We start from the raw sequence: 20130 nt of genomic DNA on the forward strand, positions 1-20130 counted from the left end.
ATCCTGCAACCTTTCCATACTCAGCAGTTCTAAGTATTTTTCTTTTGTAGATTGCTACATAGATGACAATGTCATCTGACAGAAAAAGGCAGCCTTATTTCTTTCTCTGAAATGTGGATACCTTTCACTTCTTTCTGTTGCCTTTCTGCACTGGTTACAATACCTAGCACAGTGTTGAACAAATGCAGTAAGGAGTGTACACTCTTGGCTTGTTCCTGATACTAGGGGAAAACATTCAGTTTTTCACCTTTAAGTACGATGTTACCTGCAAGTTTTTCACAGAGGAGGTTCCTATCTATTCCTAGTATGATAAAGTTTGGGGGTTTTTCTCCAGGAATGATGTTGGGTTTTGTCAAATGCTTTTCCTAAATCTACTGAGATGATCAGATTTTGTTTTTCGTTTTGTTTTAGTTTGTTGATATGATGACTTATACTGATTAGATTTTGAATTTTAAACCAACCCTAAGTTACTGTGATAAACCCTGATTGGTCATGATGTATTAGCCCTTTTATATTGCTGAATTTGATCTGTTGTTTTTCAAAAGATGTTTGCATCTAAGTTCATAAGGGATAGGCATCTATAGTTTTTTTGTAATGTCTATGTCTTATTTGGGTATCAGGATAATGCTAGCCTCCTAGAATCGCTTGTGAAGTTCTTACTTTATCCTCTATTTTCTGGAAGAATCTGTGTAGAACTGTTATTATTTCATTTACATTTACCTTAATTTTTACCACTTCTGGAGCTCTGCATTTCTTCACGTAAATCCAATTTCCATCTGGTATTATATTACGTCTGCCTTAAAGAACCTCCCTCACCATTTCTTGTAGTGTAAGTCTAGTACAATGAATTCTTTCGATTTATTTATCTAAAACCAAAATAGTTTTTTGCCTCCATCCTTGAAAGATATTTTCACTGGGTACAGATTTCTTGTTGACCTTTTTTGCTGTTGTTGCTTTTGCTTGCAGTACTTTTAATACACATTCCACTGCTCCCTGGCCTGCATATTTTCCGACCATAAGGCTGCTTAATTCTCACATTTCTTCCTCTATATTTAACGTTTCTTTTGCCTCTGGCTGTTCCCAAGGCTGTCTCTTATTTTTCATTTTCAGCAGTTTGATCACGACGTGCCTAGGCGGACGGTGTGTGCGTATTTACCTTGCTTGGCGTCCTCTGAGCTTCTGGGGTCTTTGGCTTGTTGTCATTGATTAATCTCAAAAAAGTCTTGGCCACTATTTCTGCAAATAGTTCTCTCTTCTCACATTCTGAGACTTTGATTGCACGTGTATTATACCACTTTATACTGTCTCAAAGCCACTGAATGCTCTCTTGTATTTTTTCATTCTTTTTTATCTTTTTGTTCGTTTAGATAACTTCTACCTTCAAGTTCACTGATCCTTTCCCCAGTTGGCCCTGTTGGAGAAACGCTTCATCTCTGATATCATCCTTTTTTTATTTCTAGGATTTTCATTTGATTCTTTTATAGTGCCCAACCCGCTGCTGAAATTCCCTGTATGTCCGTGCATGTCACTGTGAGGAAGTGGGCAGTGCTGTGTCCCCTGTTCCCCAGCAGCAATCATCACCATACCTGCATCACCAGAGGAGGTCCTCTCCAGTCTCCTACCCCGGCCAAGGCAAGCAGGCCTGGGGAAAAGAGCTCACAAGTGAGTGCAAAGTTCCCTTGTGTCTGCAGCTCTGAGTTATTCCAAACTGACATGCGAGCCCACAGATCAAACTTTAAAAACTTGTCAAAATTTTAGCTGATTTTTTCTAACAATTCTTTGGGGTGGCCACGTCTTCCTCTTACACTCTTGTCAAAAGTCAGTGTCTCTGTGCCCCATCTTTCCTCAGAGAGCTCTTCTGAATACAGTTCACTTGATTGCTTTGTGACCACTTCTGACGGGCTCAAGAAAAGTTATGATGATGTGAATTTTGTGAACATGCCATTGTTGTTAGAATGGGAGTGATGTTTTCTTGCACACATCTATATCCTAAGTAGAAGTGGAACTGATTGCTTTGCTTCTGAGCCTTGAATATTCCTTACTCTCTTATAAGCTTAACCACACATTTAAAAGAATGCTTGTTGGTACTTTATCTAGAGCTTCTAGATGTTCTGATTTGGGAACATATTCTAGGCTATCCGCTTCACCACACTGCCAAAAGCCTAGTTAATCCATACAGTTTTAAATCAAACACTTCAGACCTTTATTACAGTGGAGTATGTGAATATCTTCTTTGTTTTACAGTCTTGCAAGGATTGTAAATTAAAATATCCATAAATTATCCTTTGTATCATCCAAATGCCTAAAGTCAGAAAACAATATTCAAGTATTTCTGTGATAACGGTGGTCCCGTTATCACAGAAATAAAAGATTTTCTAATTAAGAAATTCAGAAGTTCCAGCTCATTTTTATCTTAGGCAGGATAAAAATAACATGATTGAATGACTAAGAAGCACATGTGAGAACACTGGTCTCCACTAGAATTTAGCTTACTGAAAGGGAATATTTTTAGCTCTATTAAGAATATTAGCTTATGTAACTTTTTATAAATGCCCAGAAAAAACTATATTTGCAGCCAGTGTTTCCACTGAATTTACTACTATTGTCTAATAATTAATGATGTTACTCTATTTTGTCCTTAAACACAAATGGATATACATAAAAAGATATAACACAGACATTATTTTCAAAATGCATTGTGATCAATGTATTTTTATTTTTCAGCTGTAAACCATAGAAGAAAGAGTCATTTTATACCATCTGTCCATGCTCTCTAATTCCTTTGGTTAATACTACTTCTTTTTTTCTTAGTGAACTGGAAGAGTAAGTTACACAATTTTATGCTTCCTATCCTGCAAAAACTCCTCATAAGGTCAATTCTGACCCTGATGATTTTTCTCCATCAATCTGACATTATAGGAATAACTTCACTTTCTTCTTCACCTTACTTCACATCAGAGTGTCCTTCAATGCTAAGCCTGTCAGTAGAGTCCTACTCTACTGCGGGCCCTTTATGACCTGTAGGGAGTTGGAACATCATGTTCTGGAACATCATGTTCTGCTTATTATGTATAACTGTGTTGCCTTTACAAAATCCTTGTGCTTTTTTCAGAACTTAACTTTTAACTTATCTCAGAAAACATCACCTAGAGTGAGGAAGACAGGTACTTTTATTTTTGAACTGCAAACCAAAGGAAAAAGCAATTTGTATCATCTGTTTGTGCTCTTTAATTCTTTTAGTTAAGACTATTTCTTTTTTCCTTGGTGCACTGTAAGAATAAATTATATAATCGTATGCTTCAACAAAATATCATAGTCAAAACACTGAATTTTTTAAGCCTAGATTTTCTCAACTGTCAAATGAGAATAAACACATGGTGTGGAGTTGTTATAAGAGGTTTAAAAGGATGTGTCTAAAGCGCTGAGCACAGGGCCTGGCCCACAGGAAGGGTTCCTCACATTATTATTATCGGTTATTCACATATCCGTGCTACTTGAAATAGACCTTCAAAAGTAAGTAAAGCTTTTAGTAACAAATATATTTATTTACATAGTAAAGGCTATCTATAAAGATTTTAAAATAAACTTTTAAAAATCTGCCTCTATTCAGTAGATATAAAATGCTCAAATAATCACATTGGGGAAAACATAATATAATAAAAGTAGAACTAATGAATATTTTCAGAATCAAAAGATTCGTAGACCACATCTACTGATCTCAAATGATTGTTTCATATTGATGAATTATGTCTCTTTTATCCTTTCCCTATTATATATCTTTCTCCCACTCCTCCCCCAAAAACGGTCTCTCTAGAAACGTAAGTCAGCATTATATCACTCCACTGATATCCTGTTTTTACTTCTCATCCAAAAATGCCATTAGTGGATCAAGTGTCACTGGTCTTTCAGGTAGACACTTATTGTCTCAGAATATCAAGCTCAATCAATGCTCATTTTAAAATTATTTTTGAGTGCCTGTTTTTGCCAAGCACTGTTCTAGATTCTGGGGATACAGTGATAAATCAGACTGACAAGCCTTCTGCCCTTATGGAAGAAAGAGAAAAGAAGGGTAGGTGATGAGGTCAGAAAGCTAGTCAGGGTCATTTTAGGGCATGGTAAGGAGTTTTCCTCTATCTGAAATGGGAAGTTACTTGTATTACTTTCCTGTGGTTGGTATAATAAATTAGCACAAACTGAGTGGCTTAGAACAACAGAAATGTATTCTCTCACAGTTCTGGAGGCCATTAGTCCTAAATCAGTATCACTCAGCCAAAATCAAAGTGTTGGCAAGGACACACTCCCTCCAGAGGCACTAGGTAGAATCAGTTACTTGCCTCTTCCAGCTTCTGGTAGTTGCTGGCATTCCTTGGCTGGTGGCCTCATCACGGCAATCTCTGTCTCTGCCTTCACACTGCCTTCTCCTCCATGTCTGGGTCAAATCTCCCTCAGCTTTCCTCTTATAGGGATACATCTGATGGCATTTAGGGCCCACCCAGATAATCCGGGATAATCTCCCTGTCTCAAGATCCTTAACCACATCCACAAAACCTCTTTTTCTAAATAAGGTAACATTTACAGGTTCCAGGGATTAGGACCTGATATCTTTGGGAGGCCACTGTTCTGCCTACCACACCACTTTAGTAGTTTTCATTCAAGAAGAAAAGATAAGACTGATCTCTCTGAAAGATCTTTAAGAGATCTCACTGAAGAAAAGAATTAACTATGTGAGATGATGGAGGTATTAATTAATTTGATTGGGGTAAGCATTTCACGATGTATACACATATTAAATCATCACACTGTACGCGTTAAATATATACAATTTTATTCATCTCAGTAATGCGTAAATTGATGCTAAATAAATAAATAAATGAACGATCTCTCTGGCTGAATGGGCTCCAGGGAGCAAAGGGGAAGCAACAGGTCCAGTAAGGAGGCCTCTTGCAATAGCCACAAGAGAGATGACTCAGGCTGAGGAACTAAAATTATATATTACATATTTGTTGCAGTCACGATGAGCTAATGAAGAGGTTGTATAGCAGTTAAGAGGCCCAGGAATCAGACTCCCTATTCAAACCTAATTATACCGCTTGCTAGCACCGTGACTTTGGGCAAGTTACTCACCTAAGTTGCTTCTTCCTCAATCAAGTGACCCTTACAGAACTGCCATGAGCATTCAAAGAGATAAAAATGTGTAAAATGTTTGACAGAGTACAGTGCCTGACACATTGTAAGACCTCAATAAATGACCTGCAGTTATTTTTATCTCTTCCTGACGTTGCACATTTTTTAATAGACAATTTTACGCCTTATTTTGGTTCCCAAAATAAGTGAAAAAACAATAACAGCATTCAATAACTCAACAGGTAGAGACTTTTTTTTTGCACTTCATTTATAAAGGAGTCACTGATATTACATGGTTAATTATATCATTATTATTTCACATTTTATAAAGGACGACAGTACTTTAGAAATTTATCCTGACAAAACAAATTCTTTCATTTCTAGACAACCAGAAGTTCAAGTCAAATCTAACATCCAATATTAATTCAACTTAATATATTGTGGAAAGAATTCAAACTTAATCAATAAAGACCACAGAAAAAACCTGTTTTCTTTTTCAAAAGATACCCTAGGATTAAATCATATAAAATAGATACAACTACTACAGTTGTTCCTTGAACAATGCAGTTTAGGGGAGTCAACCCTCCACGCAGTGGGAAATCCACATATAACTTTACAGTCGGCCCTCCCTCCATATCCCAGGTTCCGTAACCACAGATTTAACCAACTTCTGATCGTGCAGTACAATGGTACATGTGTATTGAAAAAGTCCAAGCATAGATGGGCCCAACCAGTTCAAACCCGTGCTGTTCAAGAGTCAACTGTATATTCAGAAGTGTCTCATATCTAGAATTAGATAGAGAATTTAAATTGGAGGTCAAAATATTTCCTTTCTGGACTCTTATTTAAATTAACCTTGAGATGAGTGATCTAACTGCACTATCCTTCGTCATCCACTTAGATATAACTTAGAAAGTAAACTGAAGAAATACTGTGGGTTAGCTCAGTTCTAATCCTGCCTCTCTTTCTGCCACTTTATTTTTAACCTTAAATTCCTTCATCTCTAAAACAGTGAAAATAGCAACCTGTTTTTTAAACCATTTTTCAGTCAATTCATTATTGTAAAGATAAAATACAAATTAAAAAAACCACAAAAACAGAATCAAAAACATTTTGTTTGGTGAATTTTTATAATAATACATAAGCGCAGAAATATCTCCATCACTTTATCTGATGTTCCTTAAGGTAAAGAGAAGGTACAGCAGGAGTTCTAAATGCGGCTTATACTACTGTTATAAATATGAAAAGAATTTGGGCAATGATTAACTTCTTACATAAAATAATTATTATTCATGTCTTTAAAGTCTCTAAAAATAAGCCATTCACTGAAGGTTAGCACTGGAGCGTATTCAAACTATTTTTCCCCATCGATTTAATAAATTATCAACCCAGACACTCAAAACCAGCAGAACCATACGGAAGCTCAAGCCAGAAATAATCTGGAAGTCATCCCTCGCTTTCCACATCTGATCCATTATGTAGTCCATTCTCTCCCAATAAATGCATCTTGGATGTATCCACCACTCTATTGTCCTAATTAGCCGCCCTCATGCTGCAGCTTCCCAACTCCTGCTCCAATCCACCCTCCACACAATTAGCAAATGATCATTGTAGCATGTCCGTGAGATAAGTCACCGCCCTGCTTAAAGTCTTCAGTGGCTCTCCACTGTCCTAGGAAAGAGCAACACTTGCATATGCTCCGTCACTGTCCTCTCTTCGATTCACAACCCACCCCCACCCACTGGACTCCAACCACGCTTACCTCTCGCAGTTCCACCAAACTCTTCCTGCTCTCTCTGCCTGGACCACTCATTCCTGACTACTCAAATGGCTGTTTCCTCCTATCCCTTCAGTTTTCAGTTCCTCAAAGATGTGTCCTTGTCCTTAACCTCCCAAAGCATAGTCAGTGTCCTCCCACTTTCCCAACTCTCCCAATGGCCCCCTTACTTGATCCTGTTCTTTACACTCACTCACTTGTTTAGTGTCTGTTTTCCCCTCTGGAAACGTCCTTGGGGGTGAGTTCTCTGTTTTGTTCACCTCTGTTTTCTCAGTGCTTAGAACCTGGCACACGGGAGGTACTCAGTAAATTTTTATGAATGAATGAATGAGAAGGCCGTTATCACTAAATGCTCATTTTGAGACACAAGATTGCTTTTTTTATAAAATTAGCTAAGAAATTATGGCCATGGCAAGAGTGAATAAAGTGGCTATGTGCAATTTTTGTCATACCTTTATCAGTTGGAAGTAACCACTCACAGAAGCAAGGCAGAATAAAAGAAGGTTCTGTGAGTACCAACAAGTCTTAATAGTATCTGAATACTATGATTTTAAATGATTTGCTCATAGGTTTTAGAATTTGATGTGGGATTGCTTAAATGTTTAGCTGCCTACATTTTGTATTAAACCCTCTATAAAAGTCATTATTATTGCCCCCATAAAGAAGTGTTTCCCATTTGCTTAATTCTTCAGCATTTTTACATAAATCAGAATCACACAATTAAATACTCTCCTATGCTTGTTCTTTAATTGTTTTCCATAGTCTTTATGTCTTCCTGATATAGAATCTAATCTGGGGCTGTTTTCTACCTTTTTTAGTACAGGGCAAAATAAATGAGAATCCTACATAAATAGCTGCTACTAACATTTTCTTAGTATATATTCATTAGTATACATTTTCTTTACAACCCTTTCTTCAGTTAATCTTCTGCATTATGAATTAAACTTAATAACTTTAAAAGCTTAATAAAATCTTGCCCTCTCTAACTCAGTTATATAGTTTCTGCAGAGACATTTGGTTCTTTGTATAAATATGCTCTATATGTGAGTATATAATATCCTTTACACATTCCCATGAGATCAAGATTTCTCAGGAGTTATTATTTAGTTAACTTTATTGTGAACTCATTAGCAAAGGATTTTTTTCAAAATAAGGTAGAGACCACCTAAAGCTCACTACTGTCTACCCTTCATCTTTTACTCTTGCTTTATGAAACTTTTAACTTGCAGTATGCGGCCTGGGGTCTGGATTTAGCCTGCTCAACACAGAGTGTACACCGTGCTCAATATTTTTAGCTTTAAATTTCATTTGCTTATGTACAATAACTCCTTAGTTAAGACGACCTAACCACCTGTTCCCTTCTACTACTGTTTAACTGGTACTCCCAGGTGACATGCTAACAAGCTTAGGTCAGTTAATATCGCTTCAGTTGAATGTGAAATTAAACCTAGACTGTGTAGACTTAATTCCATTGAAATTATGGAATGATTTGGGAAAAACAGACATGAAAAAGCTTCATTCACTTTTGAATCACACGTGATACTAAAATAAACATCTCAATTCACCACTGTAATCAGTAAAAAAAAAAAAAAAAAAATCCGTATCGCCTGCATAGAAATGTGGACATCTTATAAAAATAACGTGGTATATCCCTGATCTACGTCACTGGAAACATGCCATATATGCCTAAAAATAAAACCCAAGGACACACTAATAATTACAGTATTTTAAACACATATAAATTAATTTAAAAATTATAAAAAAGTTAAACCAAACAGAAAGCCAAAGCAAAGTCTACAAAACTCACTATTAGCAAACAGAATCCCCGTTAGTAGGTAACCTCCCTGACCCCAGTAGTATTGTAAGCTCCCTGAAGACACAAAGACGTCATCTGTTCTGTTCATTCAAGTTCTAATAAAGAACAGCACTTTGCATATGGTACAAATAAATAATAAATAGCATGTATTAAATATTTAATATTATATATTAATAATGAGTAAATATTAAATAATCAGGGAAAAGAAAGTTCTAGTAGATCAAATATTTTGTTTATGGCAGAAAAACTAATTCTGAAGGAATTTAGGAAGCAATTAAATATAAAACTAAAACTGCAATGGCCACAATTCAATCTTTAGCAGGCACCACGGTGATTATTAGGACTATCAGTTAAACTATATTATAAATGTTCTAGAAATACTATTAATATATATTTAAGTCAACAGAATACCAAATAAGATAGCTATGATTTTATAAGATTAATATTTTTTTGAGCTACTGAAAACATTATAATGTCTCTACTGAGAAAATGATTAACGAAATCTTTACAGTTTAAGATCTAGATTTCTCCATTTCCATCAGCTAATTTCCTTAAATATTTTCAACATAATTCAAAATGTTTATCATAATACTTCCTCCACTCAAGGATTAGGTACAAAAGATCAGCCATCAAAAGCTCTGAAAATTTCTCCTGACAATGACAATGTACTACTGGGAAAAAAACGGTGAATTCAAATCTTATTTCACAGCAACTTACTCTGACTTTTGGCAAGATTCTCCGAAGTGTCTCAGCAGGGTTCTGTCGCATCAGAAATGGAAGATTTGCAATCACGCTTGTTCCTTGGATATCTTGACCAGCACTTACAAAGAAAACACAAATTTAAAATTTGTAATTATAATTTACATTATAAAAAGCAGGAATTAACTTCAAAACAACTGCTTTTTAATAACGAACACTCAGACTTCTGACAGTTTTAAACTTTAAACACATCACCTAGATATACAAATAAAGCCAGAACTGAAATTTCTGGCTTTTTAAGTCAATCTTATAACAAAGGCATGAAGATATTAATTATGCTTATGCTAAAACAAGATTCTCTATCTACACACACATCTTGCCGAAGTCTAAAAATTTTGAGACCATTACTAGTTACTTTAAAATTCTACCTTATTTTTTCCTGTGACCTGCCAGTTTGCCATACTTTATAAAAATATAAATGATAAGTTTCATTATGGTAAAATATTAATAATCATAACAACAGCAGGGACAGCAACAAAATCAACTACAGCAGAATCATACAACTTTCTTCTAGGACAATGGAACTACCTATTGCACTAGATTGAGTCGCCAGAAACTTAACGATATAGTCTATATTCTTAAAAGTCAGTAGGGTATATTTATATGGTACCTTTTTGACAGAATATTCATTAGGTCACTAAGGTTTTACTAAAATAATCTGTGATACTCTAGTGGCCTAAATACCTCAGAAAAAGTGTTCTGATTCTTCCAAAAAACCACTTCCATGCAAACAAATTATTTGTTTTAAAACATAAGCTAACCAACGTAAGTGGTGCAAGTACTTGAAATATATATAAAAGATGCTAGTAAATGCGGCACTGCCTCAGAGGGGAATTCCACCTACCCTTAACTGATACCAATTTAAATGTTAATTACTGATGCCGTAATATTTATTTACCTTAACTAAAATTATTTTTACTTAACTCTTCAAATGGAATTATTTATTATAGGTATATAAGACCTTAACATGGTTTTTTAAAGAATTTTTAAAGTATTATATTTACCTGCTTCAGAGTTTTATAAGTTCTGTTAATAAGCAGCATATTCTGATTAAATGAAGCTGCCCTGCTGTGAAAAAAGGCTTTTTCCCTGCTGCAGTATGGTAGGCTGTGAAATACAGGTCAGCACAATCATTCCACTATTCTCATCACTCTCTAAGTGAATACTTTAAAAGACAAAATCAAGAGGGAAAAGAGAAGGGAGGGAAACAGGAGACCCATGCCAAGGTGAGGAGAAGATCAAAAGAGGGAAATTAAAACTGCATATAAGGTACTACTTGTAGTGGATTGAATGGTGGCCCCCCCAAAAAACATGGCTACACCCTAATCCTGGAAACTGTGAATATTATCTTAATTTGAAAAAGGATCTTAAAGAGAAATGTAAGTCAAAACTAGAATGAGGTATCACCTCACACTGTTAGAATGGACATCATCAGAAAATCTACAAACAGTAAATGCTGGAGAGGGTGTGGAGAAAAGGGAACCCTCTTGCACTGTTGGTGGGAATGTAAATTGATACTGGGCACATACCCAGAGAAAACCACAATTCAAAAAGACACATGCACCCCAATGTTCGCTGCAGCACTATTTACAATAGCCAGGACATGGAAGCAACCTAAATGCGCATCGACAGATGAATGGATAAAGAAGATGTGGCACATATATACAATGGAATATTACTCAGCCATAAAAAGTAACAAAATTGGGTCATTTGTAGAGGTGTAGATGGACCTAGAGACTGTCATACAGAGTGAAGGAAGTCAGAAAGAGAAAAACAAATATCGTATATTAATGCATATATGTGGAACCTAGAAAAATGGTACAGATGAACCAGTTTGCAAGGCAGAAATAGAGACACAGATGTAGAGAACAAACGTATGGACACCAAGGGGGGAAAGCGGAAGGGGGGTGGGGTGGGGGTGTGATGAATTGGGAGATTGGGATTGACATGTGTACGCTAATATGTATAAAATGGATGACTAATAAGAACCTGCTGTATAAAAAAATAATAAAATTTTTTTAAAAAAGGATCTTGAGATAAAGAGATCATCATGGATTACCCCAGTAGGCTATAAACCCAATAACAAGTGCCCTTAAAAGAGACATCCAGGGGAAAAGACAGAACAGGAGGCAATTTGACCACAAAGCAGAGACTGGAGTGATGCTGCCACAGCCAGAGAATGCTGACAACCACCAGAAGCTGAAAGAGACAAACAGATTCTCCCCTAGAGCCCTGCTGATGCCTTGATTTCGACTCAGTTGATACTGATTTCAGACTTTTGACTTCCAGAACTGTGACAGAATACATTTCTGTTGTTTTAAGCCATCCAGTTTGTGGTAATTTACTGCAGCACCACAGGAAACAAATACACTACTAAAGAACTAAAAGAGAAGAGAAATATCTGAAAAAGTAATGTTTCATATGACAATGACTGGCCCAAAGTAGAGGTTTAGTAAATGTCTCTTAAAAGGATGGATGAATGGATAGCTCACTGCATGAACTGATGTCAGGAATATTTAATATGAATTCAGTGAATTTCATTCACCGAATTTTTTATTCACTAACTTTGCAATTAGTTAAAAAATATGATCACTAATACCTCATAGATGTGAAGACAAAATATTTCATGGGGAAAAAAGCAGAAAACAAAAAATTAAATGGCAGATTTAAGACCCTAAATATCAATAGTTACATTAAAGTTAAAAATCTAACTACATCAATTAAAAGACAGGGACTGGCAGAGTGGATTAAAGAATATTACTCAACTGAATGCAGCCATAAGAAACTAATTTCAAATACAACAGTATCAGCAGGTTGAAAGTAAAGGACAGAAAATGATATATCACAGAAATACAAATCAAAAGAAAGCAGCTGTGACCATATTAATGTCAGATAAAGTGGACCTCATTGTAAAGAAAATCACCAGAGACAGACAAGGACATTATATAATGATAAAAGAGGAAGTCCACCGAGAAGACATAGCAATTCTGAATGTGTATACACCAAATACAACTGCAAAAAACAAAAACAAAAAAAACCTGACAGTACTAAAAGGAGAAGTTGTCTAGACAAATACACAGGTAGGTGGAGACTTCCACACCCCTCTCTCAACAACGGATGGAAGTAGACAGAAAATCAAGGATAGAGAACTCAACAACACCATCAACCAATAATATCTAATTAACATTTATAGAATACTCCATCCAACAACAGTAGAATACACATTCTTCTCAAGTTCCCAAAGAATATATACCATGAAAAACCACATCCTGGGCCATAAAAAGGTCCTCAACAAATCATACAAAGAGTTTTCTCTGACCACAGTGGAATCAAACTAGCAATCAATAATAAAAAGATAACAGAAAGCTCTCTAAATTCTTGGAAATGAAATAACATACTTCTACATAATAAATGGGTCAAAGAGGAAAAAATTTTAAAATACATTGAATTGAGTGAAAATGAAACACAAAATTATAAAACTTTCTGGAACACAGCTGAAGCATTTCAGAGAGAGAAATTTATAACAATAAATGCATACATTTATGAAAGGGAAGAGGAAAAAATCTCAAATCATTAATTTAACTTTCCACCTCGAGAGCTAGAAGAACAAATTAGTCACAATGCAAGCAGAGGAAGGAGATAATAAAGAGCAGAAATTAATGAAATAAAAACAGAAAACGATAGAAAAAAATAAATGAAACAAACACCCGGTTCTTTTAAAGGATCAATAAAATTGACTAACTTTTAGCAAGACTGACAGAGTAAAAATGAGAGAAGACACAAATTACCAATATCAGGATTGAAACAGGAGATATCACTATAGCCCCTGCAGACATCGAAAGGATAATAAGAGAATGCTGTGAATAATTCTACACACATAAAATTGAAAACGTAGACAAAATGGACCAATTCCTCAAAAAACACAAACTGCCACAACTCACCCTCTACGAAATACATCATTTGAAAAATCCTACAATTATTAAGGAAACTGAATTCATATTTTAAAACTCCTGAAAAAAATCTCAAGGCCCAGATAGTTTCACTGAAGAATTCTACCAAACATGTAACAAAGAGTTAACAGCATGCTACACAATCTCTTTCAGAAAACAGAAGAGAACACTTCCTAAATCACTTATGAAGCTATTATTACACGAACAACAAAACCTGGAAAGATTGTAAAATATACATATATATGTACATAGTAAAAAAAAATATCTATATATACACATATATACATGCACATATACATGTGTATATGTGTGTATATACACAAACAACACACACACAACAATATCCCTCATGAATATATATGCAAAAATTCTTAACAGGGAAAATGCTTAAGCATAAAAAATGCTTAACAGGCAGTCCAGTGGTTAGAACTTCACGCTTCCACTGCAGGGAGCGCAGGTTCAATTCACGGTCAGGGAACTAAGATCCCACAAGCCACGTGGCCAAAAATAAATAAATAAATGTTCAATATCAAGGAAAAAAAAAAACACAATCAAAAAATGGGCAGAAGACCTAAATAGACATTTCTCCAAAGAAGATATACAGATTGCCAACAGACACATGAAAGAATGCTCAACATCTGTAATCATTAGAGAAATGCAAATCAAAACTACAATGAGGTATCATCTCACACTGGTCAGAATGGCCATCATCAAAAAATCTAGAAACAATAAATGCTGGAGAGGGTGTGGAGAAAAGGGAACCCTCTTGCACTGTTAGTGGGAATGTAAACTGATACAGCCACTATGGAGAACAGTATGGAGGTTCCTTAAAAAACTAAAAAAGAACTACCATACGACCCAGCAATTCCACTACTGGGCATATACCCTGAGAAAACCATAATTCAAAAAGAGTCATGTACCACAACGTTCACTGCAGCTCTATTTACAATAGCCAGGACATGGAAGCAACCTAAGTGTCCATCATCGGATGAATGGATAAAGAAGATGTGGAACATATATACAATGGAATATTACTCAGCCATAAAAAGAAATGAAATTGAGTTATTTGTAGTGAGGTGGATGGACCTAGAGTCCTGTCATATAGAGTGAAGTAAGTCAGAAAGAGATAGACAAATACCATATGCTAACACATATATATGGAATCTAAAGAAAAAAAAATGGTTATGAAGAACCTAGGGGCAGGACAGGAATAAAAACGCAGACATAGAGAATGGACTTGAGGACACGGGGAGGGGGAAGGGTAAGCTGAGACGAAGTGAGAGAGTGGCATGGACTTATATATACTACCAAATGTAAAACAGATAGCTAGTGGGAAGCAGCCACATAGCACAGGGAGATCAGCTTGGTGCTTTGTGACCACCTAGAGGGGTGGGATAGGGAGGGTGGGAGGGAGATGCAAGAGGGAGGAGTATGGGGATATATGTATATGTATAGCTGATTCACTTTGTTATACAGCAGAAATTAACACACCACTGTAAAGCAATTATACTCCAATAAAGATGTTAAAAAAAAAAAAATGGGCAGAAGACCTAAATAGACATTTCTCTAAAGAAGACATACAGATGGCCAAAAGGCACATGAAAAGATGCTCAACATCACTAATTATTAGAAAAATGCAAATCAAAACTACAATGAGGTATCACCTCACACCAGTTAGAAGGGGCATCATCAGAAAATCTACAAACGACAAATGCTGGAGAGGGTGTGGAGAAAAGGAAACCCTCTTGCACTGTTGGTGGAAATGTAAATTGATACAGCCACTATGGAGAACAGTATGGAGGTTCCTCAAAAAACTAAAAATCGAATTACCATATGACCCAGCAATCCCACTACTGGGCATATACCCAGAGAAAACCATAATTCAAAAAGACACATGCGCTCCAATGTTCACTGCAGCACTATTTATAACAGCCAGGTCATGGAAGCAACCTAAATGTCCATCAACAGACAAATGGATAAAGAAGATGTGGTACATATATACAATGGAATATTACTCAGCCATAAGAAGGAATGAAATTTGGTCCTTTGTAGAGATTTGGATGGACCTACTCTGTCACACAGAGTGAAGTAAGTCAGAAAGAGAAAAACAAATATCATATATTAACGCATATATGTGAATTCTAGAAAAATGGTGCAGATGAATTGGTTTGCAAGGCAGAAACAGACACAGATGTAAAGAACAAACCTATGGACACCAAGGGCAGAAGCGGGGGGTGGGATGAATTGGGAGTTGGGACTGACATGTATACACTAATATGTATAAAATAAATAACTAATGAGAACCTGCCATATAGCACAGGGAACTCCACTTCACTGTACAGTAGAAACACAATATTGTAAAACAACTATACCCCAATAAAAAATTAATTAATTTTTTAAAAAAGAACTGTTTTCCCAGTCTCTGCATGTATGGAGGATGGAAGCCCGGCTGTGTGCGGCAAGGAGCGGCCCTGGGAGGCTTCAAAAAAAAAAATCCTTAACAGAATATTAGCAAATAAAATATAGTAATATGTTAAAGGAAGAATTATACACCATGATCAAATGAGATTTACTCCAGGGATGCAAGGTTAGTTCAATACTCAAAATCAGTGTAATCCATCATATTACCAGGTTAAAGAAGAAAAATATCACATGATCATATCAATGCAGAAAAACATTTGACAAAATTCAACACATGAACACTGAAATTACAAATACAATATCATTTACAATCACTCAAAAAACGAAATACTAACAAAATTACAGGACTCATATGCTGAAAACACAATGTTAATGAAAGAAATCAAAGGAGACATAATTAATTAGAAAAACCTACTAGGCTCATTGATTGGGAAATTCAGCATAATAAAGATGTCAATTCTCCCAAATTGGTGTACAGGTTTAACACAATTCCTGTCAAAATCCCAACAAGATTTTGGGGAGGTAGACAATATTTTTCTAAAATTTATATGGAAAAGCAACAAAACTAGAATAGGTGAAACAATTTTTAAAAAGAAGAATAAAGTGGGAAGAATTTATCTACTCAATTTTAAGACTTATTATATAGCTACATTAACCAAGACTGCATGGTACTGGCAGAGAGATAGACACATAAATCTATGCCACAGAAGAGAGAACCCAGAAATAGACCTCCACAAATATGTATACTCCACAAGCATGCACAGCTGATTTTTGACAGAGGTTCAAAAGCAATTCAGTGGAGCAAAGACAGCCTTTTCAGCAAGTGGTGCTAGAGCAACAGGACACCCATAGGCAAAAAAAAACCTCCAAAAAAAAAAACCAAAACCAAAAAAACCCTTGACCTAATTCTCACGTTAACTCAAAATGATTCTATAAAATGTAAAACTATATAATTTTTTAAAAACATAGGAGAAAATCTAAATCTAGGGTTAGGCAAAGAGTTCTTAAACTTGACACCAAAAGCAGGATCAATAAAAGGAAAAACTGATAAATTGGACTTCATCAAAATTAAAAACTTTTGCACTGTGAAAGACTTTGTTAAGAGGATGAAAAGACAAGCAAGCCATAGAGGAGGAGAAATATTTGCAAACTACATGTCTAACAAAGGTGAAGTATCTAGAATATAAAAAAAAAACTCTCAAACTCAGCAGTAAAAAAGCACACAATCCAATTAGAAAATGGGCAAAAGGAATGAAGAGACTTTTTATTGACTGTAAATAAGCACACGAAAAAGATGTTTAACATTGTTAACTATAAGGTAAATATAAAGTCAAACCACAGTGAAATATCACTATATACTTATCAGGATAAAAAACGAAACAAAAAATAATTCCACCACCAAATGCAAAGAAACTAAATCACTCATTCATCGATGGTGCAAATGCAAACTGGTACAGCCACTCTAGAAAAACGTTGGCAATTTCTTAGAAAACTAAACATGCAACCAGCAATTGTACTCTTGGGCATTTATCCCAAAGAAATGAAAACTTACGTTCACACAAAAACCTGTGGATGAATGTTTAGAGCAGCTTTATTTGAACCAAAAACTGTAAACAACCTATAAGTCCTTAAATGGGTGAATGGTTAAACAAACTGTAGTCCATACATACCACAGAATGCTACCCAGCAATGAAGAGGAACAAAATATTGACAGATGCAACAACCTGATGAATCTCTAGAGAATTATGCTGAGTGAAACATTAGCCAACCCCAAAAGGTTACATACTGTATGATTCCATTTATATAACATTCTTGAAATGACAAAATTATACAAATGGAAAACAGATTAAGTGATTTCCAGAGGATGGGTGTGGGGCAGGAGGGAAAAAGACATGACTACTTAAGTTTAACATGAGGGATCCTGGGGTGATGGAAAGCCTACCTATCTTGATTGTATCAATGTCCATATTCTGGTTATGTATCATATTATAGTTTTTTAAATGTTATTATAGGAGTGTTGGGCTGCACCCCACAGGCCCACAAGCCTTGTAGTTGCCCAGCCTCAAGACAGAAGAAAAGCCAGAGACAGCGACAGAGACATCAATGATTTACTGGATAAGGGATCTTACACATCCGAAACAAACGGTCATGGAGCAACACCCCACCACATACAGCAGATGGCAGGCAGGGCATGGCAGCAATCTTCGCTACTCCGGGGAGAAGGAGGGTACCAGTTATAGGGGAAATTGATGTCAGGTTGGCTCATCAGTTACCAAGGAAACCAGCAGCTGGGGCAAGTCCCTCACAGCCCCTCAGGTTAACTACCATCACAAGGGCAGATGTTTCCCTTTATTAAAACTAGGGGGTGGAGCCATTCTGGCTTAAGGATTAGAACAATCACAGCTGGGGCAGGGGGAAGCAGGGTCATGTGAGTAGGGTGTAGGTGAAGCAGGGACTGGTTGGGCGGGGGATGTACAAAGAGCAAGAGAACAGCCATGTGGCCTGGCCTGACCATACAAGGGGGAAACTGGATAAAGGGTACATGGCTATCATTTCTTACAACTGTCTAGAAATCTATAATTATCTCCAAATAAAAAGTTTATTTTTTAAAGATCAATGTGACAAAATTTTTTTAAAACACATATGAACATATCAATAGATGCAGAAATCTGACAAATCCAACATTCATTCATGATTTAAAACTATCAACAAACTAGAAATAGAGGGGAACTTCTTCAACAAGATAAAGGGCATCTATGAAAAACTTACAGCTAACATCATACTTAAACGTGAAAGAGTGAATGCTTTCTCCCTAATCACGAACAAGGCAAGAATGTTCACCATTACTACTTCTACTCAACATTGTGTTAAAGGTTTGAGCCAGTGTAATAGGCAATAAAAAGAAACAAAAGACTTACAGATTGGAAAGGAATAGGTTAAACTGTAATGTACAAAATAGCTAGTAGAACTGATAAGTCAGTGTGGCAGGATACAAGGACAATATATAAGTCAATTGTATTTCTATATACTAGAAAAAAATCATAAATAGTGATTTAAAAAGCAATCTAGTTTAGATTAACATAAGATTATGAAATACGTTTGGAAAATTTGGTAAAAGATGTGCAAGATCTGTAGACCAAAAACTACAAAACGTGTTGAGAAAAATAAAAAAGACCTAAATATATGGAGAGAGATTTAGCACTCGTGGATGAAAGACTCAACACTGTAAAGAATACTGTACTCCCAAACTGAAGTACAGACTCAACATGATCCCAATTTAAATCCCAATAGGCTTTTTGTAGAAATGAACAAGTTTACTCTAAAATTTGTATGGAAATGCAAAGGAACTAGAAAAGCGGAAACAAATTTGAAAAATGATGAAGTTGCAGGGCTAATACAACCTGATTTCAAGACTTATTATAGAGTTACAGTAAACAAGATAGTGTGGCAGTGGCACAAGACAGACATATAGATCAATGGAAAAGGACGGAGAGAGTAGAGGGTGCAGAAACAGACCCAAACATAAATGGGCAATTGATTTTTGACAAAGGTGACAAGACAATTCAATGAAGAAATGATCATCTTTTCAACAAATGGTACTGGAACAAATGGAAAGCCACATGCAAAACACAATGAATCTTTCCCCAACCTGAACCAATAGACAAAAATTAACTCAAAATGAATCACGGGCCTGAATGTAAGAGCCAACACTATAAAACTTCTAGAGGAAAACTTAGCAGAAATTCTTAGTGGCCTTGGGTTTGACAAATATTTCTTAAATAGGACAAAAAAGATATAAATTCTAACCAAAAAAAGTCAAAAATGAATTTAATCAAAATTAAAAACATTTGTTTTTCAAAGGCACTGTTACAGAAACAAAAAGGCAAGCCATACCCAAGACATATATCCAACAAACAATTTGCATCTAGAATACATAAAGAACTCAAATTAAATAATAATAAGAACATCCAATATAAAATGGACAAAAGATTTCAAAACTTCATCAAAGAAAAATAGACAAATGGCAAATAAACATATGAAAAAGATGCTCAACAAAATTCATCATTAGGTAAATTCAAATTTTAATGACAATAAGATACCACTACACATCCACTAGAATGACTAAAATTTATAAAGATTGAACACACCAAATGTAGGCAAGGATGAGGCACTCTCACACACCACTGGTGGAAATGTAAAATGGTACAACCACTTTGGGAAGGTTTGACAATTTCTTAAAAGGTACACATACACCTACCAAACAACCCGGACATTCCACTCAC

At 35.7% G+C, this 20130-nt stretch overlaps 1 protein-coding gene across 4 annotated transcripts in view; it reads right to left on the minus strand.

Annotated features, from left to right (window-relative positions):
• The window catches only part of PPP4R4 (protein phosphatase 4 regulatory subunit 4), a 120229-nt gene that overhangs the window by 68710 nt on the left and 31389 nt on the right, over window positions 1-20130 (minus strand). For all 4 annotated transcript variants that reach the window (XM_067726754.1, XM_067726744.1, XM_067726734.1 and 1 more), the window contains one exon: window positions 9435-9537. In XM_067726754.1, coding sequence (XP_067582855.1) covers window positions 9435-9537 — 103 coding nt within the window. The remainder of the gene's footprint in view (window positions 1-9434; window positions 9538-20130) is intronic.

The sequence above is a fragment of the Pseudorca crassidens genome, chromosome 1 (genome assembly GCF_039906515.1).
Source record: "Pseudorca crassidens isolate mPseCra1 chromosome 1, mPseCra1.hap1, whole genome shotgun sequence".
NCBI classification, from domain to species: Eukaryota; Metazoa; Chordata; class Mammalia; order Artiodactyla; family Delphinidae; genus Pseudorca; species Pseudorca crassidens.